Source organism: Stigmatopora argus, chromosome 19 (genome assembly GCF_051989625.1).
Source record: "Stigmatopora argus isolate UIUO_Sarg chromosome 19, RoL_Sarg_1.0, whole genome shotgun sequence".
Taxonomy (NCBI): Eukaryota; Metazoa; Chordata; class Actinopteri; order Syngnathiformes; family Syngnathidae; genus Stigmatopora; species Stigmatopora argus.
This window is the reverse complement of record NC_135405.1, coordinates 2,231,820-2,253,934: the sequence shown is the minus strand read 5'-3', so window position 1 is coordinate 2,253,934 and position 22,115 is coordinate 2,231,820. Positions and strand designations below refer to the sequence as shown.

General features: G+C 41.8%; 1 protein-coding gene across 6 annotated transcripts in view; it reads left to right on the top strand.

Moving 5' to 3' along the window:
* Positions 1–3,701: 3,701 nt before the first annotated feature.
* Positions 3,702–22,115, top strand: part of dse (dermatan sulfate epimerase) — a 34,257-nt gene continuing 15,843 nt past the window's right edge. Inside the window, exons 1-4 of one of the 6 annotated variants that reach the window (XM_077587097.1) lie at positions 4,101–4,349; positions 9,750–9,871; positions 12,065–12,522; positions 17,667–17,920. In XM_077587097.1, coding sequence (XP_077443223.1) covers positions 12,110–12,522; positions 17,667–17,920 — 667 coding nt within the window. In that variant the 5' untranslated portion in view covers positions 4,101–4,349; positions 9,750–9,871; positions 12,065–12,109. Of the gene's footprint in view, positions 3,738–4,100; positions 4,350–6,624; positions 7,062–9,749; positions 9,872–12,064; positions 12,523–17,666; positions 17,921–22,115 lie in introns of those variants that run through there. The other 5 variants (XM_077587098.1, XM_077587096.1, XM_077587095.1 and 2 more) reach the window with 5 other exon arrangements.

The window sequence follows — 22,115 nt, the reverse complement described above, 5'->3', positions numbered from 1 at the left end:
GTAAGTAGGGGAGCGTCTGTACTACGATTTTTTATATGCGTGACTCAAGATATGAAAAAGTTCCAAGTTACAAAATCCCCCTAAAAGTAAATGCATTTCCTTATCCATTATTTTATGTTTAATTCCCCTTATTAAACAATTAAAAACTACAAATGTAATGTGGCACATATTTTCACACACACACACACAAATAGGGCACATGTAAAAGTCTAAAATGTACTACAAAGTGGAGGGCTTTCGGCCCTGGTAGAATGGGCTCTTGCAGCCATCTGGCGGACAAACGGGTATTACATCTATAACGACCGCGGAGGGAGATATTTCAGCGGCACGGCACATTTTCATATGCGTTATTTATCTTAAGACATTAATAAATAATTTCCTTATAATTTTCTCATTTTTGTGTTTCCTCACATTTTTCATACAAAATTGTGACACTGACCAATTTTAAAGGGTTTAGTTGGTAGTTGTGTTAAGACCATGGAACAAATTAGAGAATTTACATACAAAGTACACTTACATACAAAATTTTCAAGTTACGAAAAAAGTCTTGGAACCAATTAATTTCGAAAGTTGATGTATGACTGTACACATGTACATAGATACATATATAAAGGCGGCCTGATGGATGGTTAGCGCATCGGCCTCACAGTTCTGGGATCCTGGGTTCAAATTCAGGTAATGTCCATCTGTGTGGAATTTGGATGTTCTACCCGGTCCTACGTGGGTCTACTCCGGATACTCCGGTTTCCTCCTACATTCCAAAAACATGCATGGTAGGCTGATTGGACACAATAAATTGCCCCTTGGTATGGGTGTGAGAGTGCATGGTTGTCTGTCTCCTTGTGCCCTGCGATCGGCTGGCCACCAATAATGAGGATAAAGCAGTTCAGAAAATGAGAAGAGATACATTTATACATATATTCATATATACATATACATATTTTCATATGTACATATTATATACATATACATATTTTCATATATACATATTATATACATATACATATTTTCATATATACATATTATATACATATTTTCATATATGCATATTATATGCATATACATATTTTCATAGATACATATACAGTGGGGCAGATAAGTATTTAGTGAACCACCAATTGTGCAAGTTCTACTTGAAAAGATTAGAGAGGCCGGTAATTGTCAACATGGGTAAATCTCAACCATGAGAGACAGAATGTGTAGGGGGAAAAAACTGAAGATCACATTGTTTGATTTTTAAAGAATTTATTTCCAAATCGGAGTGGAAAATAAGTATTTGGTCACCTACAAGCAAGCAAGATTTCTGGCTCTCAAAGAGGTCTAACTCCACTCGTTATCTGTATTAACAGCATCTGTTTTAACTCATTATCGGTATAAATGACACCTGTCCACAACCTCATTCTCTCACACTCCAAACTCCACTATGGCCAAGATCAAAGAGCTGTCGGAGGACACCAGAGAAAACTGTAGACCTGCAACAGGCTGGGAAGACTGAATCTGCAACAGGTAAAATGCTTGGTGTAAAGAAATCAACTGTGGGAGCAATTATTAGAAAATGGAAGACATACAAGACCACTGATAATCTCCTTCGATCTTGGGCTCCATGCAAGATCTCAACCCGTGGCGTCAAAATGATAACAGGAACGGTGAGCAAAAATCCCAGAACCACACGGGGGGACCTAGTGAATGACCTACAGAGAGCTGGGACCACAGTAACAAAGGCTACTATCAGTAACACAATGCACCGCCAGGGACTCAAATCATGCACTGCCAGACGTGTCCCCCTGCGGAAGCCAGTACACATCAAAGCCCGTCTGCGGTTCGCTAGAGAGCATTTGGACGATCCAGAAGAGGACTGGGAGAATGTGTTATGGTCAGATGAAACCAAAAATGAACTTTTCGGTAGAAACACAGGTTCTCGTGTTTGGAGGAGAAAGAATACTGAAACACATCCGAAGAACACCATACCTCCTGTGAAGCATGGAGGTGGAAACATCATGTTTTGGGGCTGTTTTTCTGCAATCTGTGTAAAAGAAAGAATGAATGGGGCCATGTATCGAGAGATTTTGAGTGAAAATATCCTTCCATCAGCAAGGACATTGAAGATGAGACGTGGCTGGGTCTCTCAGCATGACATTGATTCCAAACACACAGCCAGTGAAACAAAGGAGTGGCTTCGTGAGAAGCATTTCAAGGTCCTGGAGTTGCCTAGCCAGTCTCTAGATCTCAACCCCACAGAAAACCTGTGGAGGGTGTTGAAAGTCTGTCTTTCCCAACGACAGCCCCAAAACATTACTGCTCTAGAGGAGATCTACATGGAAGAATGGGCCAAAATCTAGCAACAGTGTGTGAAAAGCTAGTGAAGAGTTACAGAAAACGTTTGGCCTACGTTATTGCCAACAAAGGGTACACAAAAGTATGGCGATGAACTTATGGAATTGACCAAATACTTATTTTCCACCATGATTTGCAAATAAATTCTTAAAAATAAAACCCAGAAAATCACAGTGTTTGATTTTCTGGGTTTTATTTTCCACATTCAGTCTCTCATGGTTGAGGTTTACCCATGTTGGCAATTACAGGCCTCTCTAATCTTTTCAAGTAGGATAATTTGCACAATTGGTGGTTGACTAAATACTTATATTCCCCACTGTATATACATATTGTCTGTCTCCCAACATTCAGGTCGCCTACAATTTGCTATGAGGGACCTGCGTTTTCTTTTTATCTGACTGCTGTTGTCGACATGGAGTTGTAACACCTTTCTTAGCTGCCTCCCTCCTAACTCAGTAACAAGTGAATTGCAATTAATATGTACTTCCCCTTACATCAGTTCAATATATACTTTCAACATTCGAATAAATATCACAAACAGTCCAACAAAAATCAGTCTTTTTTTCCAATAACTTTCAGCCCCCACTCCCTGCTCCAATGCCAATGGAAAGGCCAAGGGTAGAGACAATGGCAGGGCCAATGGCAAGGCCGCGCCGGCGGAGTGGCCGGTCCGGTGGGCATCCGCGCCAACCCTTGACAAGGCATGGGAGTGGCCAGTCTGGTGGGCGTCCACGCTGGCCGGTGACGAGGAGTGGGGTGGCCGGTCCGGCGTGCGTCCAGGCAGGCCCTTTAAGTGATGGCTGACCCTAACCCGCCCCACCCTGAACAGACACCAGAATTTCAGAAAGATCGTCGGCCACCTTACCCTGGCTGCTCGTCCAGGGAGATGCAACATATCGAAGGTTGTTTGGTTTTGTCTTCCCTTCAAAATATTCCAAAACTGATGCACACAAATGTCCTCACAATAGGATAACGCAAGCCCACTTGCCAACGAGAAGTAGTAAATAGTCTCGTATTAGCGATCGCTCCGCCATTCGCACTGACTAACGGGAAAAAAACACTGAAAAAATGCAACGCTCTGGCCAGTGCTCATAGAGACATTACACGAGGGAGTTCCGACCAGAGAGACTTTACACGAGGGATTTGTGGGGAGAGAGACAGTGCCCATGATGTTCTTATGAGCAGCCTCTCACGTCCGCTGTATGCTCGTATATCAAGATTTGTCTCGTATCTCAAGATAAATATTTGCCCGAAATTTTACGCGTATTTCAAATTGCTCGTATGTTGGGGCACTCGTATGTCAAGGTACTACTGTAGTCTTAAAAGTGGACTTGTCTAGGGAGCAGGGATCTCTCTGCAATCCGGAAGCCACTGAAGGGTGGAAGGAGAGGGGACCCAGACTGGTCTGTATTGTCTCAATGTACTATGTTCTGTTTTCCCTTTGTGTTAATGTTTTGAAATCAAGTTTGTACCTTCTTCTGTCCACTTGAGAGAATAAAATAATTTGCAAATAGAAGAAGCTGTTCATTGCAGCACACAAAAAAATAGCTTTTTTCCTACGAAACACAAAAAAGGCATCTTCTACAAACTACCAGTATGTGAGAATATATGGAAATATAGTTCAACTGGTGAACAGTCTGAGAGGTTTATTATTTACACGCATGAACTAGGAATGTGCATGTATTACAAAAATCACAAATACAATTCCCCCTTTGAATAATTTGGCCCACGGACTCAAACCGCCAGCACGTCGGTTCATTTGGAACCTTTTGGAGCGGTTGTATCAATGGGTCGCCAAGAAACATAAGGTTTCCTTTAAAATCCCCCTCACCCGCCCTTTCCTTTCCCCCCCAAACGCACGTATACACTTACTAGTGTGTTCTTTCCTCGCCCCTACATTCCTTTGCACTCCTCTTAGTCCATGAAATCTCTTTTCCATCTTGAAGTCGCTGCTATTACTGGATTAAGTTATTTTAAGGGAACGGAGTGAACTTCGCCAACTCTTCATCTGACAGGTAAGAACTCATTCCTTCACAGAGCTTTAATTTGTGATCGATCAGGACAAGGATATAATTGTATGGCCATTTGTATTGGTGGAATGATTTTAAAAAAAGTTATCTGAATCCAGTCATCCACTCAGGACTCCCAAATCCATGTCACACATTTAAGATCACGCAGTTAAATCCAAACTTATGAAAACATCCCCATGACAATGTTGTCGCAAATTGAAAAGTTTGAAACGCAGACATCCTTCTCATGCTTTCCCAACGAATATATAGGGCTATTTATTTAATTAATCACAAATAGTTTCTGAAATTCGATGCACATTTTTTTACCATGAATAATAGTTGTTGTTTTTTCAATCTACTGGCAAGATGGAAACAATGTTTACACAAGATGTGTAAAGATTAACAACTTCTAATTTTCATTGAACACAAGTGATACCATTGATAGGCCAAGTGGCTGAGCTATTTAGTGCTCCCACTGGGCAGCAGGGTGGCTGGATTAGTCTCTCCACTGAGTTGCAAATGTTGCAGTTGGCTCATTAGTTGAAAATCATTCGTCACTAGTATTGTTCTATAAATGCGAGTCTCTTACCTACCCATGGACATTTGAAAGGGGAGTGGTAAATTGAATAACATACTTCACCATCTTGTCACTATTGTTCTGTAAATGATCAAAGATCCACTGAACGACAAAACGAATGTTAGTTTGCCTAGGTTACATTTTGGATACCAATTCCTGGCTACATCTCAACACAACACAAAATGCTTAGGACGCCTGGGGATTCCTGGCCTGTTTTTGTTTTCTGCTTCAGACAGTTTTAAACGGGCTACAATTTGTAATAATTTTTGGCACTAGAATTCTACTGAAAACAAAATAAATTTAAAAAGATAAACATTTATTCATGTTCTGTATCAATTATTCTTACAAGGGTCGCAGGAGGTGCTGAGATTATGTCAGCCAACTATGGGTAGCAGGCGAGGGACACTGGATTGGTTGCCAGTCAAACGCAGGGAAAAGGAGACCAAAAAACAAAACAATCACTCATAGCTGAAGACAATTTAGCATACAATTAGCCTAGCATGCATGTTTTTGAGATGCGGAAGGAAACCTGAGTATCCGAAGAAAACAATACAACAAACGCAATATGCAAACTCCACACACGAGGTTGGAACCCACCTGGGGTCCAACCCTCAATCTCAAAACTCTGAGGTTGGACCTGCTGATCACTTTTACATTAAGCCAACTAAAATATACTTGTAAAGAAAAATTTAATACGTAAACAAGCGGCTGAAATGAGTTTCCTCGACAGAATGCCCGGGCTCTCCCTTAGAGATAAGGTGAGAACCTCGGTCATCCAGGAGGGGCTCGGAGTAGAGCCGCTGCTCCTCTGGATCGAGAGGAGCCAGATGAGTTGGCTCGGGCATCTGATCAGGATGCCCGCTGGACACTTCCCTCGGGAGGTGCTCCGGGCACGTCCCACCGGGACGAGGCCACGGGGCATTCTATGAACTGAACATTCTATGTCATGCCCCCTCAGTCCGCCTTTTGAAATCGAAAGATTCCAACAAAATTCCAGATTTGGGGTTCGCTGGGATGGGAGTCGGTGGAACCAAAGGCTCTCCCGTAAAGGTGACAAATAAAGGTCTTGTTAGGACTAGCTTGTTGTTTTTCCATTGCTTTCTCTCTGTGTTCTGATGTTCGTTTCCCTACTCTTTTTTTTGTCCCTCCTGTCTTGCCGTTGGGATTGCGCAGCTGGGCGTCATTCAAAATTAGTTCCAGTTTTGCCTATTTAAACCGCACTGATTATGATGTCATTTGTCGGATTCCCTGTGTTTTCCCTAGTCGGGATTTATTTTGTGATTTGATTTTTAAGTCCTTGTTATTTTCTAAGATCCTGCCTAAGTTATTAAAGTTTTGGTATGAGCTCTACTTCCCTCGTCTTCGCCTGCTTCCCTGCGATTGGGTCCTATTCCTCGTAACCTCCCCTCGACATCTCCCCAAAGTTGTAACAGAACGATCTGACCAACATGGACCCAGCGGGAAGCCAACCCATGCCGGCTGCCACGCACAAGATTCCCCGCGCCGGCTGGCCCGCCATTCGCACCCGTGCCGAAGCCCTGCACCAGGGTTCCCGTGCCGGCTGGACCGTCATTCGCACCCGTGCCGAAGCCCTGCACCAGGGTTCCCGTGCCGGCTGGCCCGCCAGTCGCACCCATGCCGAAGCCACACATCAGCGTTCCCTAGCCGGGTGGGCCGCCAAATTCCTGCCCGCCAAATTCCTGCCCGCCAAATTCCTGCCCGGCAAATTCCTGCCCGCCAAGTTCCTGCCCGCCCATAAGCGGCAGCGAATCTCCGGGCCCGCTGGACGGGGGGTCGGCGGCAGCGACTCTCCGGGCCACCTGGACGAGAGGGTTGGCGGTGACTCTCCGGGCCCCCTGGACAAGGGGGTCAATGGCGGCGACTCTACGGGCCCCTTGGACGAGGGGGTCGGCGGCGGCGGGTCCGGGCCCCTCGAGCTTCCAGAGTAAGGTGGCCGACGTTCTTTCTTAAATTCTGGTGTCTGGCAGGGCGCTCGGCCATCACTTATAGGGCCAGTGCGGACGCCCGCCGGATCGGCCACTCCCATGTCTCGTCACGGGCCGGCGTGGACGCCAACCGAAGCGGCCCCTCCCCCTTCTCATCACGGGCCGGCGCGGACGCCCGCTGGACATCGTTTTGCGGTCTGTCTGTGAAGGTTCCCGGGTCCTTACGGTGGAAAGTTTCCCACTGTGTCTGTTCAAAGCTGTCTCGTAGTCTGAGTAGGGCGTTGTCAGGCCATTTGATAATTGTTTGCCTTTGTGGCTTTGATTGTCGGTTAAGGGAGTGTAAGCTGGGGCCAAGAACAAAGAGGCGTGATCTGACTGTACCAAGTCTCTTGCGTGGTGTGGCTCTGTATGCACCTTTGATGTTCGCGTAAACATGATCCAGAGTTTTATCCTCTCCACGTGTTGGTAAAATTTTGGCTGAACGGTTTTGAGATTTGCCTGATTAAACTCTCCTGTAATTATATGTGCGACACTTGGGTAGGCGTTCTGGTGAATCTTTATTGTGTCCATTATTAGGGAGTGAGCAGTACCTACTTTACCGTCCAGTGGGATGTAGGCAGCAATGATGATTACAACGGCTATCTCTCTCGGCAGAAAGAAGAGTCTGCCTCTCACCGACATGAATTCTATGTCTGGGTAACAGTGTCTAACCAGAACAGTTCTATTCTTACACCATCCCTCATTCACATAAATGCAAAGCCAACCACCTCTTTTTTTCCTGAGTCGAACGTCCTCTCTGATCTGGGTCACGTGCGTCCTGCTAGCTGCACGGTAGTGTCGGGTATTTGTGGGTTTAGCCAGGTCGCCGTGATTATTAGCATGGAGGATTTGTGAACGTAGCTAATAGCAGCAAGCTCTAATTCAAAATCATCCGTTTTGTTTACAATGGATTTGACGTTGGAAGAGATATGCTCGGCAGCGGAGGTTTGAGTGGTTGTTTCCTGAGCACAACAGGCCTGCTGGACAGCCTCGCTTCTGTTTTCTTTTCCGACGCCTTGTCTTTCGCCGTCCTGACCCGATTACGATCATCTCCAGTATTTTAGGTATGTTCCCGGTGAAAGTCGCCAGAAACCTCATTTCGCTGCTAGTAACCAATGTATAATAAGTCTAAACGGTTATAGCTGAATTTAAAGTCCGGTTTTGACAAACAACTCTTGACAAGACAAAGCCATAGTGAGGCAGCCAGAGATCGCAAACTCCACCCACAATGTCCGACAGAGGCAAAAACAAATGGATTTGGTTGCAGATTTGCTCACAAAGCTATTTTCCAGATGGACTTTTCCAGAAAAAAATGGAAATCATTAAGAAAGGGCGGTCAACTCCGAAGCTAGAAAGCCTGTTGCAGCCGGAAAAATGGCGTGTGCGCCACTTTCAGTGCGCTAACTTAGCTGCACAAGCAAATATATTGTTGTTGATTTAAAGCCATTTTCAAGACGGACTATGTCAGAAATATGACAGGACAGGCTCAACTTTCATCATTAGCTTCGATGGCGATAGAAAAGAAGGAAGAAAGGAAGGAGGATGGATATTGTGTACAGTTAAAAATGATTTTTGGTGAGTATAATATGGCTATATTCCTAAATAATATTTCAATTGTTGGCCCGGTTCTGATATCTGAAAAGCTCCAGTGTTTGTATTTAAGCTCCAGTGTTTGTATTTAATCGCAAAATGCTGCTAGGAAGTGGATTTTACCCCATTTTACCCCAGTTTAATTTTTGGCGTTTCGCCATTGACGTCCATCGCTGTCTTTTCCCGGGAAAAATAACCCCCCCTAGCCTGATTGTAATGTCTCAAAAGCTCCAGTATTTGTATTCAATCAATAAATGCTTCTAGGAAGTGGATTTTACCTAATTTTAGTGCATTTTTTGCCGTTTCACGTAGGGGCGTATATGGACGTATCAACGTTCATCGCTGTCTTTTTACCGGGGAAATGATACTCCAGGCCCAGTTCTGATGTCTAAAAAGCTCCAGTATTTGTATTTAATCAATAAATGCTGTTTTCGGCTGGATTTTACCCCATTTTCGGGCAATGTTTGCCCGTACGCCATTGACATTCATTGCTGTCTTTTCCCGGGAAAATCACCCCCCTGGCCTGGTTTTAATGTCTGAAAAGCTGATTTTGTATTTAATCATAAAATGCTGCTAGGAAGTGGATTTTACCCCACTTTTGTGCATTGATATACTGATTGTTTTCTATGTGTCGCAGCTGTAGCTGCAGTAGAGGTTTTATAGCCATAAAATAGTTTTTGAGGGTTGGATTGATACGTTGAAGGCGCTACCAGAAAATGCACGGACCGCCACTGAATTAATTTAACATTTATTGTAAAGCAATGTTCCCTCTAAGCTGCGCGCGTGCGCAATTGCGCACTACTCTCGTCTTCTCTGCGCACAGCAAATCATATGGAGGGCACAAAATAAAATCCCAATTTTTATTTTTTTTATTGTTTTTTATATATTTTTATCCGTGAGGCCAACGCGCGAACCACTCATCCGCCGGGCCGCCCATTCATAGATATTAATCATTACATTTTATTATTACCAAATCATTTATGTGTAGTAGACATACACCTGCTTATGGCAGGTGTGATACTGGTGTGTGCCCATAGCGAGCATTGATGATGTTGCTCACACCGGTACTCAGTGTGCTCAGGGAGGTTGTCTTTCTGCCCAGACAAACAAAAAAATAGAGGGAACATTGTTGTCAAGTACTCATCAATATCTTAGTGTGGTGCCGACAGCCTCGGCTAATGTATACAACCTGCTTGCAAAGGCTTTCCTTTGATGTTGAACTGTTTTATTTCTGTGCCCTTTGTTGAAAATCAGACGCGTCTGAGCTGCCCTCTCTCCAACCTCCGTGCCGATAACCCCCTGGGAAGTTGGCTGCTTGAACATGGTAGATCGCAAGAGGTTGGCTACTTAAAAAGTAGACATTGAAGCAAAAAAGTGTGAGTACCCCTGTTATACTCTATGGCAGGTGTGGCGAAACACGGCTCACGGCCAAAATGAATGCGGCTCCTTGCTTCTTATCATATTTTGTTTATATAATGTGGCTATTTGCCTCGTAGTTGATGTGTTAACTCCTTTTGCATTTGATGTGTGTTTAGGGTGGACACTTACCTTGAAATGAACACGTTGTTTTGTAAGGGGAAGAAAGTTTAATGGTGAATAATATGGTTTTCATTGTGTGTTTTTGTGTGTTTCTGTTTTGGCAGGTCACTTCGTGGTGTGGCTCTTTGATCTCATAGTTAATAATTTTTGCTCTTTGTGTCTAACTTGTTCACCACCCCTGCTCTATGGCAATATTCCAGTATGGTGTGTTTACATGCATGAGACCAGCGGCGGGCCGTGAATTTCAAAGTGACGCCTTCAATTCTATATCTGAATCAATCCAACCCTCAAAAACTATTTTATGGCTATAAAACCATTACTGCAGCTACAGCTGTGACACATAAAAAGCATCAATAATGACCTCATCCAATTGAAATATTATTTAGGAATATAGCCATTTTTTACTCACCACAAATATTTTTTATCTGTACACTAAATCCTCCTTTCTTTCCTCCTTCTTTTCTATCGCCATCGAAGCTAATGCTGAAAGTCGCGCCTGTCCTGTTGTATTTCTGGCATAAGTTTTTATTCGATTTAGTGCTGAAAATGTTCGTTCCCGGTTGTGACAGGCTTGCTTGCTTCGGAGTTGTCCGACCTTTCTTAATGATGTCCAGCTTTTCTTGAAAAGTTTGTCTTGAAAATGTCTTTGACAGTAAATCTGCAAACAAATGCATTTCTTTTCCTCCTTCAGCCATTGCGGGTTGACAAAACCTCTATTAAATCAACACAACAATATATTTGCTTGTGCAGCTCGCTCCAGATACAGTTTGGTAGCTCTGGCTAGTCCACTCTATCACTAGCCAATCATAGTTGGTGAAAGCGATGACATCCCTCAACTGCGAGGAGGCATTGGTGTCGCTAACTCGAAATCTGATTGGTTAAAGCAACAGTTTTATTGACGCTTGTTTTATGCAGCAGAGCCTGCAGAACTGATTGTGAATGCCTCAAGGTAGATTTCTGACCCTGGCAACAAATAATGGCTGAAATGTGATTGGTTAGATGCTTAAATATGAAAACAGAGAAGGCTTTGCAGGCCCTGACGGTCCACCACTGCATGAGACCCATGTATTGTTTATTGACACAATTTCTCCAGAATCTCATCTCATTTTCTGAACCGCTTTATCCTCATTAGGGTTGTGGGGGGTGCTGGAGCCTATCCCAGCTGACTCCGGGCCAAAGGCAGGGTACACCCTGAATCGGTGGCCAGCCGATCGCAGGGCACAAAGAGACGGACAACCATGCACACTCACCCACACCTAGGGGCAATTTAGAGTGTCCAATCAGCCTACCATGCATGTTTTTGGAATGTGGGAGGAAACCGGAGTACCATGAGGAAACCCACACATGCCCGGGCAGAACATGCAAACTCCACACAGGTGGACGTGACCTGGATTTGAACCCAGGACCCCAGAGCTGTGAGGCCGACGCGCTAACCGCTCGCATCATCGGGCCGCCCGCCACTCTCCAGAATATATCGATAAAAAAAAAGATGAATATTTTTTATTTTCTGACTCGAGCTGTAACCAATTTTTGATTGCAAAACAGAATTGATAAATATAAATGTAAGGAAAGCATTTTTCAGTATTCTGGTTTGTCAGCTGGTCATTTCCTGAAGCTCTGCTAAGCTCATGGAATTCACTCATTTTACAACAGAAGGCTGACTAATCATTTTGTAAAGCACAGCAGTTGACTTTTAAGACTGTTTCAGCCATGTGTTTTAATGTTGCTTCAGAAACAGACCAATTATATAGCCTACCGCTCTACTCGTCTGGTCAAATACGTGGATAAACTAGTTTTATTGTTGACACATTGTTCTTCAGTTAAATATGATGAATAAATCTGCAAAGTAGAAAACAGCATTTGGGCATTTCATGGCATTATCAAAGATAGAAGGGCAAAATCTTTGAGGTTTGTGTTAAATAGTGGACTATGTCTGTCTCAACAATCAACAGCTGTATCTGATTATTTTAAGAATGTAGGGCTTTTATACTGAGTATGTGCTGACTACTTCCAATACTTTCCTTCCTCAGCTGGTCTCCTTTTGGCAATGTCGCAGACCTCTCTCTGATGAGACGATGAGAACCCACACCCGTGGGGCCCCTACAGTTTTCCTCTTAAATATGGTGTTGCTCCTGCTTCCTCCAACTACAGCAGATTCAAGTGGAGGAATCTCCTTCATGGGAGGGAACTACAATGGCCATCCAATGTTGTATTTCGATCAGGCAGAAGTGGTAGAGCTTCAGCTAGCAGCTGGAAACACTCATAGAGAGATGGCAAGACGGATCCGTGAGGCTGGGGAAACCATGCTTGAACACCCAGATGAATACCTGCCTCCCTGGAGCCCTGCAGAGTTCAGTGCCCGGTGGAATGAGGTTTACGGAAACAACCTTGGTGTGCTGTCCATGTTCTGCTTGCTGTATCCACACAGAGCTGGAGCCCTGGATCTGGTCAAAGACTACATGGAGAGGATGGCAGCTCAGCCTAGTTGGTACATTTTCATCATCTTTATCATCATTGTTTGCTAAATCATCCAAATCATAATGTTGAAATAACTATGATCAAATTGGGAGGGAAAATATATTTGAATGTTTTTCGCCCATAATATCCATTTTCAAGGTATCAGATCAGGAATTGTTATTAGCAGATCCTCAAAATCAGAAGAATTTGACTCACTCATATAAAAATATTTGATTGGGACATCATCATTCAAAATATTTGTATTTAATGTTTAATGATTGTAGATCTTTACACTTTAGTGTCTTTTTGACATTCTATTTTTTTTTATTTGATTGATTGCAGCAGGGCTGCTTCTGAAATTTTATTTGAAACCTCCCTGTGAATCCTTTGAATCACAAGGTATTAAAACTACAAAATAGCTATGTGACAAAATGCTTCATTTATGCATTCATAGTTAAGAGTTATTATACAATACAGTAAATAATCAGAATTAATTAATTATCCTTTGAACTCTTGATTTTGGAAAAATGATGCATTCATGCGTGGGACTAAGGTGTACTTGGCTTACTGTTCTGGCCGTCATGTTGCGCACCACTGCGAGAAGCTTTCACAGTGTGTCTTTACTTTTGTGCAGCGTGTACTCCCACTCCCTCATCCTTTTAATCATAGATGCGCACTCACACGCACATAGGACGTACAATCAAAAGAAAGATACAAGTAGACCTGGACGATAAAACGATAATGATAATTATCGTCAAATAATTATTGCCAACAATCATAATAAAAACTACTACTTAAAAAATTAATTGGTCCAGAAAATGTTTGGTTACTTGAATTTTTTGTAAGTGGAGCAGTACATTATATGTAAATTCTGTACAGTAATACCTTAACATAGAAGTGCCCCAATATAGAAGAAATTTGAGATATAAGGAAAATTCTGAGCAAATGTTCGCCTTGAGATACACGACAAATTTTGAGATACGAGCATACGAGACAGCCAGGTGGCCGAGATGCGAGAGGCTGCTTATGATAACAACGCACTTCTTTCACTCTGCATCGCCCTTGTGTAAAGATATCTATGAGCACTGGGTGGAACGTTGTATTTTTTCCGGGTTTTTTTTGCGTTAGTCGGTTCATTAAGGGAAAAACAATGGGTCCTAAGCAAGCAGGTGCCATAAAGGGTAGTGCGAAGAAAATGTGTATGATGACAATCGAGCTTAAGCACGAAATAATGGAAAAACATCAGAGTGGTGTACGCGTGACAGAGCTGGCTCGCCAATACGAGAAAACCCGGAATAGTTGGCAAGTGGTCGTCCGTTATCCTATTGTGAGGACATCTGTGTGCGTCATTTTCTTCCACGACAACGCACTCGTAAACGGAACAAACAAATTTAAATTAACTTGGATTAATATATACAGACACTCAAAATACGTTTAATGTAACTTTACACAAAACTGAATTCTAATTTTGTTGTAATCCTTTGTTACCTTTTTTTCCGGGTTGGCGGTTTGCCATGCATTTTGCGGAGGATAAACAGGCGGACATAGAAGCAGGCAGGGGGTGGGGGGTTTGGGGGGACTTTATCCACGGTAACGCACTTGTAACCGAACAACTTGCAACTGAGACTGCGCCCTTTAGGGTGGTGCGTTTTATAGGTGTGAAAATACGGTAATCAAAAAACATGAGTGGTGTACGCGTGATGGAGCTGGCTTGCTAATACAGTTGTACCTCTACATACGATCTTAATTCGTTCCGGGACTGACCTCGTATGTCGATCTTCTCGTAACTCGAGCGAACGTTTCCCATTGAAATGAACTAAAAACAAATTAATTCGTCCCAACCCTCTGAAAAAACACCCAAAAACAGGATATTGGATTGGAAAAAATGTTTTATTTCTTCTAATTTGCCATCTATTAACAAAGTAACACATAACTAGTGTTTTAATAGTAATAAAATGTGTTTAATATGAATAAAATTAGACGCATTTTGCGGAGGATAAACAGGCGGACATAGAAGCAGGCAGGGGGTGGGGGGTTTGGGGGGACTTTATCCACGGTAACGCACATGTAACCGAACAAACCAATTTAAATTAACTTGGATTAATATATACAGACACACTCAAACATACGTTTAATGTAACTTTACACAAAACTGAATTCTATTTTTTTTTTACCTTTGTTCTGGCCGGGTTAGCTCTTTGCCACGCCTCCACCCTCACGTTCGCTATCGATGGACTGTTTGCTGTTGTATTGCCTTCAAAATATTCCCAAAATGATGCACACAAATGTCCTCACAATAGGATAACGCATGGCCACTTGCCAACAAGAAATAGTCTTTAAAGAACGATCGCGCGAGCTTCTTTCCTTAGAAAGAATAACAGGAAATACAATAGTTGAGCTTACCCACGTATTGATTGTGGGTAATGAACTTTTATTCTGAGAAAGGTTGCCATTGCCTAAACTCGTCTGAATTAATCATTCCGTGCTCGTAAATATTGCTATACACGAAAGATATGCAAAAAAGACCTGGCTTGGTCGCATCACGAAATTTTGATCGCATGACGGGCGAATTATTCGATCGAAATTTCCGCCGTAAGACGAGAATTTTGTATGACGAGCGGTCGTATGACGAGGTGCCACTGTATTTTGAAGGGGAGACAAAAGCAAACAACCCTAGATAGGTTCCTTTTAAAACCTCTGGCTAAAAGTGAAAGTCGAAGCGAGGCAAAAAGAGCCAAGTCAGAAGAACAAAAGTAAAAAAATGTAAACAAAATTAGAATGAAGTTTAGTGTAAGGTATGATTAAAACGTATTTTTAATTGTCTGTATCGTAATCAAAGTTAATTTAAGTTAAGTTCATGTTATGTTACGAGCGCGTTCTCGCTCTTTCTCTCTCCCCTCCGCGTTGTACTGAATAATGTCTCATTTTAGTATATTGAACATCATAACCACTACTAGTTATATGTTACTCTGTTAGTAGATGGTGAATTAAAAACAATAACAATATTTTTTTCCATTGTAATATCCTGTTTTGGGTGTTTTTTCAGAGGGTGGGAATGAATTAATTTGTATTTAATTCATTTCTATGGAAAACGTTGATTTGAGATACGAGTAAATCGACATAAGAGCTCGGTCCCAGAACGCATTAAGCTCGTATATCAAGGTATCACTGTAATTCGCTCAACGGTCGTCCAAAAAACTACCAACTAAACCCTTTAAAATCAGTGTCCAACTTTTGTATGAAAGATGAGAGAAACGGACAATAATGAACGAACATGAAAAGAAAATTATTTATTAATGTATTAAAATGAATAACAAGCATGCAAAATCATTTTCTTTCATGCAGGAGTACAGTGCATGTTAGCACATGGACACATGCATATAAACACAAATAAAAACAACTTCAAATTATAAATTCAAAACAACTTACCGTATTTTCTCGCATATAAGCCGCACCCTTAAAATTGCCTTAAAATCAATGCATTTTACACTTTCTAACGTATAAGCCGCCCCCGATTCTCAATTTTCACCTCCATATTCATGGTTTTAATAGGGAGTACAAATGTGTTACTTTGAAGGAAAAATCTTAAGAAAACTCATCGCACGTGGTATTTCTAAGATACTGTATAAACCACATTATTAGGGTCAATATCATAAGGAAGTAAGTAATTCACCCAGTCACGGCTGTATTACTAAAAAACAAAAAATAACCAACACAGTAAATGTGCAAAGATTTCTATGAGCACCTTGCATTTTTTTCGTTTTTTTGCATTAGTCAGTGCAGAATTAAGGGAAACACAATGGATCCAAAGCAAACCGGTGCAATGAAGGGTAGTGTGAAGAAAAGGTGTATGATGACAATCGATATTAAGCATGAAATAGCAGTGGATGCAGGTTTTCATTCCATCCCATCAAGAGGACACCTTTTCACCAATCTGGTGTCCTACAAGTGCAATCAGTGGATTGCAGTCAGCTCCTCCTTGTTTTCTGAAGAAATCTCATTGGTCAAACTGTCTGTGCTGGATTGGTTGGAACAAAAACAGGGACCCACTGCAGCCCTCGAGGGCCGGTTTGGCCACCCCTGAAGTAACAAATACTTATCTATTGGTTATGATCTGCAATAAATTGTGACATTATTGTGTCCAGTATGGAGTTCTTACCTTCGAGACAGACGGTACCGGCTAACGGCAGAGGAGAGAGAGTTGACACGTTCGGTTCATTACACTTTTGTGACACTATGTAGCATAACATAAACTTAAAATTTTGCTTACGATACACACACTTAAAAATGGATTTAACCTTGTGCTATATCCGAGCCAAAGGTGTTAATATATTCCACCGCGGCTTTCAAGTCGGAACTAGCTGCTTCCCCGTGCCTCACAACCGAGTGTGTGGAGTATGGAATGTATTCTTATACTTTTTATTAGTCAATTGGTTCATTTAGTGTAGTCACAAGAATAGAATTTTTTATAGTCTAGTGGAAATGAGTTAGGGGCGCGTCATCTACCATGACGCGCCCATTTCTTTGTTCACATTTTCCCGCCTAAAGTTTGTATCAACATCCGTTTCTATGTCACGTAATCTATGTCAATAAAGCTAGCTGATCTCTGGGAGGCAGGCAAGGGATTCAAACTGGTCAAGCTGGAGGATAGACACATCTCCTAGCGCTGGCTACTCTGACTCCCTCCTTTAGCTGAAGCTAGGAAAAACTCATCACGGCTGCCTCTGTGTGCTTCCTCCGATTCGAAGTTATTGAACGTATATGGATTGGATCCGACAGAGTGTATCCCCGGTTCGTTTTTTAAAGTTATCGAACTAGCCACGACCCGCTTTGAAGGTTTGGGCTGCCATCAAAGTATCCCCTTACTCAGGTGGTTCCTTTACTTTCAAGTCCTCGATGATTCCGCTAACTGTTTCTCCTATATCCATATTAAAAGAAGGCCCTCCCTCTTGTCATGAATATCACTGCCCAGTTTCAAAAGGACCACCCAGCAGCCGCATTGTATTCTCGAATTCCAAATTTGTCTCATATCTCAGGGCAAAAATTTGCTCTGAAATTTCCTCGTATCTCAAATTTCTTGTATGTTGGGACACTCGTATGTGAAGGTACTACTGTACTTATTTATGTGTGAACTTTATGGTGAAGCTTTAAATCTCACTTTATTTTGTCCCGCAGGTTGGTAAAAGATGCCCCCTGGGATGAAGTTCCTGTGGCACACTCTTTGGTTGGGTTTGCCACTGCGTATGACTTCCTGTTTGAATACTTGAACAAAGACCAACAGGAGAGATTTCTTCAGGTCATCGGCAAGACATCACATCTCATGTATGAGAAATCCTATAGCCGTGGCTGGGGTTTTCAATACCTGCACAACCATCAGCCAACTAATTGTGTGGCATTGCTCACAGGAAGCCTTATTTATATGACTCAAGGTCAGTAAGAATGTGTTTATTTTAAATGATTTGAATTATTTGTATTTTTTATTTTAAAGATTTCTGTCCGGAGAATGAAAAGGTTTTACGTCATAGAGGAATTTACCTTATTGTGCATCATGTTGCGACGAATGAGTCGTTAGCGCATCGGCCTTACAGTTCTGGGATCGAGGGTTCGATCCAGGGTCGGTCCTTACTGTGTGGAATTTTCACGTTCTGTGTGGGTTTTCTCTGGGTGCTCCGGTTTCCTCCACATCCCAAAAACATGTAGGGTAGGCTGGTTGAACACCTAAATTCCCCTGAGCATGAATAGTTGTGCCATACCTGTCAACCTTAGCCAATTGTTCCCCTTATTAATGATGGAATTTCCCCTTATTAAGTGATAATAAGCCGACAAACAAAACGTGGCACATATTTACTCACATAAGGCGGACATAAAAGTCTAAAATTTTCCTCAAACTATACGGGGTGCCCAATCGCTCGGTGCACTAAATTCAAGATTCTGTGGATGTCGCTGACAGCTTGTCTGGGTACATTGCTTGCTGATGCCCTTTATTTACATAGTGAAAAGGCGGACGCGACTGACGACAGGGTGTGGGTGTGAAAGGAGGTGGGTGGCATGTACCTAAAAGTATACAGAGAGAAATAATGTTACGCGTGTAAGCATATGCTTTCAGCATGACAATATTAGCAATCGGTGATGACGTTTTCGTCCACTACCAGTGCCCGAGACAATCTGGATTAGAGCCGAAATGGGTAAAACGAGATCGGTTTTACAAAAAAAGTAATTTTTAAAACTTTTTTCTCGTACAAAAGTTGTTATATGACGTACCCAATTTGAAATGATCAAAAACTTACAAAATATGGGAAAAATGTATACGTTGACAGGTGTTGTCCGTTTCCCTGTGTCCTGCGATTGGCTGGCGACCGATTCTGGGTGTCTCCTGCCTCGTGCCCATAGTTAGCTGGGATAGGCTCCAGGGATAGGTTCAGAAAACGAATAAATGCATCATATTGCATAACTGCTCAATTTTTATTAAGATGTTCATGATTTTATCAAATTTAGTAAGGTGTACTTATACTTGCTATAAAGATCTGCAAATGATAATACAGTCGTACCTCTACTTACGAATGCCTCCAGGTACGAAATTTTCAGGTTACGAAACCTTTTAAGATGTAAATAAGTGCCTCAACATACGAAAAAAAAATCAAAGTTACGAAAACTTCAATACATTTCCTATACATTAACACCGTGAGATACGAGCTTAATGTGTTCAAGCTCATATTTTGATTTACTTGTATCTCAAATCAACATTTTCCATAGAAATGAACTAAATACAAATAAATTCATTCCAACCCTCTGAAAAAACACCCAAAAACAGGATATTACAAGAGACACACATTTTTATTGGCTCTAATTCACCATCTACTAACAGAGTAACAAATAATCTAGTGGTTATGATGTTATGCATGTTGTCCCCCTGTGTGAGTTTTCTACAGGTACTCTGGTTTCCTCCCAAATTCCAAAGACATGCATAGTAGGCTGATTGGACACTCTAAATTGCCCCTAGGTATGAGTGTGAGCGTGAATGGTTGTTTGTCTCCAATTCAAGGTGTCCCCCGCTTCCGGCCCGAAGTCAGCTGGGATAGGCTCCAGCACCCTCCGCGACCCTAATGAGGATAAAGCAGTTCAGAAAATGTGATGAGATGAGATGAACTTCGATTACGACACAGACACTTTAAGTTTTAATCTTACCTTACAGTAAACTTAATTCTAATTTTGTTTAATTTTTTTTTACTGTTCTTCTTCCGGTTTGGCTCTTTTTGCCTCGCATACTCCATCCCTTTTAGCCAGAGTTTTTAAAAGGACCCTATCTAGGGTTGTTTGCTTATGTGTCCCCTTTAAAATATTATGGAAATGACGCACACAAATGTCCTCCCAATAGGATACCGCATGACGACTTGCCAACTTGTCCAGGTGCTCCTTGGCGAGCCAGCGCCCTCGCGTGTACACCACTCATGTTTTTCAATTATTTCGTGCTTAGCATTGATTTATACGCCTTTTCTTTGCACTACCTTTCATTGTAATGGCTTGCTTTGGACCCATTGTTTTTTCCTTAATTCTGCACTGACTAACGCAAAAAATATGCAATGCAGTGCTTGTAGTTATCTTTACACGAGGGTGATGCGGCGATAAAGACAGTGCGCTGTTAACATAAGCAGCCTCTCGCATCTCGGTCACCTGGCTGTCCCGAATGCACGCATCTCAAAATTTGTCTCGTATGTCAAGGCAAACATTTTCTCTGCATTTTACTCGTATCTAAAATTTGTTGTATGTTAGGGCACTCGGCATTACAGTATTCGTTATTTCATTTTGAAATTTTTGTGGATGCACTGCTTCTTGCTTGACAATTTCCCTACACTCTACCGGGCTCTCATTGGCTGTCTCACAACAACTCTCCATGTTTCTTTGCGTGACCGGACGTTTCGTCGAAAGACGTTTGGTCCCCGGACGTTTGGTCGACCGAACGTTTGGTCGAACGGACGTTTGGTAGAACGGACGTTTGGTCGCCGGGTTTGCATGCAATTGATAGATTTTAATATTGGGTGAATAGGGATTTAATGACTATTATTTAACATTGAGTGAATAGGGTTAGGGTTAAACAAATGAAATTCTCGTGACTCAAACCTCGGGACTCGCGAACCCGGCGACCAAACGTCCGTTCTACCAAACGTCCGGTCGACCAAACGTCCGGGGACCAAACGTCTTTCAATGAAACGTCCGAGTACCGTTTCTTTGACCCCCGTTGTCTGCTTAAACTTATGCTTGGAAGAAGCTGTGGCCGAGTGCCTTTAACGGACTTGCAGTCGACAAAAAACTCTTCATGTTTCAAGGTTCTCTTATGTTTTTTTCACTTGCAATGAAGAACGCTTTGCTTTATTTTGGATATTAATCATTATTATAAAAATGCTTGCAATGAAGAACGCTTTGCTTATTAGAAATATTAATCATTAATGTGTTTGAATATTAATCATTATATAAATGTGCTTGCAATGAAGAACATTTTGCTTTATTTTTAGAGTTATTGACATTAATAAAAGGCATTTTAATAAATCTCTTGCAAAAGTAATGACTATGGTTCGCATCAAGAGAACTGAATTGTTTTGAGAAGCATCAGCTTCTGAAGATGATTCACATCGAGAACTGGATTGTTTTGAGAAGCATCGGCTTCTGAAGATGGTTCACATCGAGAACTGGATTGTTTTGGGAAGCATCGGCTTCTGAAGATGGTTCACAACAAGCGCTCTTGGGAAGATTTGGAGAACTGGAGACTTGGAGATTGTTTTGGGAAGCATCAGCTTCTGAAGATGGTTCACATCAAAACTCTTGGGAAGAATCGGAGGACTGTAAATTGTTATGAGACTCTAAATTGTTTAGACTTCTGTGATGCATGTTGTTAAATCTTATGAATAAATTAGCAAGAGAGACATCGAGTGAGCAGAATGATCTTGACCGGGGACGCGTGTGGATCGATTCTCTCTTGCAAGAACCCAGATATGAGAAATATGTCTCTTGTTACAGCGAGTATTTGGAAATACCCTTTGGTGAACCTATCAAAGTTCAATGTAATACTGTTTTGAATTCTTAATTTTATGTTAGTTAGATGTGTGTTCATGTGTTTGTGTGCTCCCTGCCGCTGTTACCTAACGTTAGCTTCCTGGCACTTGTGCGAAATCCATTCGTGTTGAAGCGCATGTGCATGTGTATTTTAATGGCTTATTAAATAATTGTATGATAATTTTCTCTCTTTTGTGTGTCTTCACACTTTTCCTACAAAATTGGGACACATTGATGCATTTTTAAGGGCTTAGTTGGTAGTTTTCTGGGAACCAGTGGTATTTATTATAAAGTACTGCTCTACTTACTAAATTTTCAACTTGCGAAAAAAGTTCTGGAACCAATTAATTTTGTAAGTATAGGTACGACTGTATAAAGGGAACACAAAAATAGAAAAATAACGAGAATTTATTATTTATTAAGTCATTAAAATTAACAAGACATTTTCCATTGAGGTAGCAACCATTTGGTAGCTGAGTAAACATACATACACCCGCATGTTAACGCACAACTTAACAACTTCAGTTTGTTACTTTTGGTGAAATATCAATCCAATGACGGTTGCCTTTGACAGCT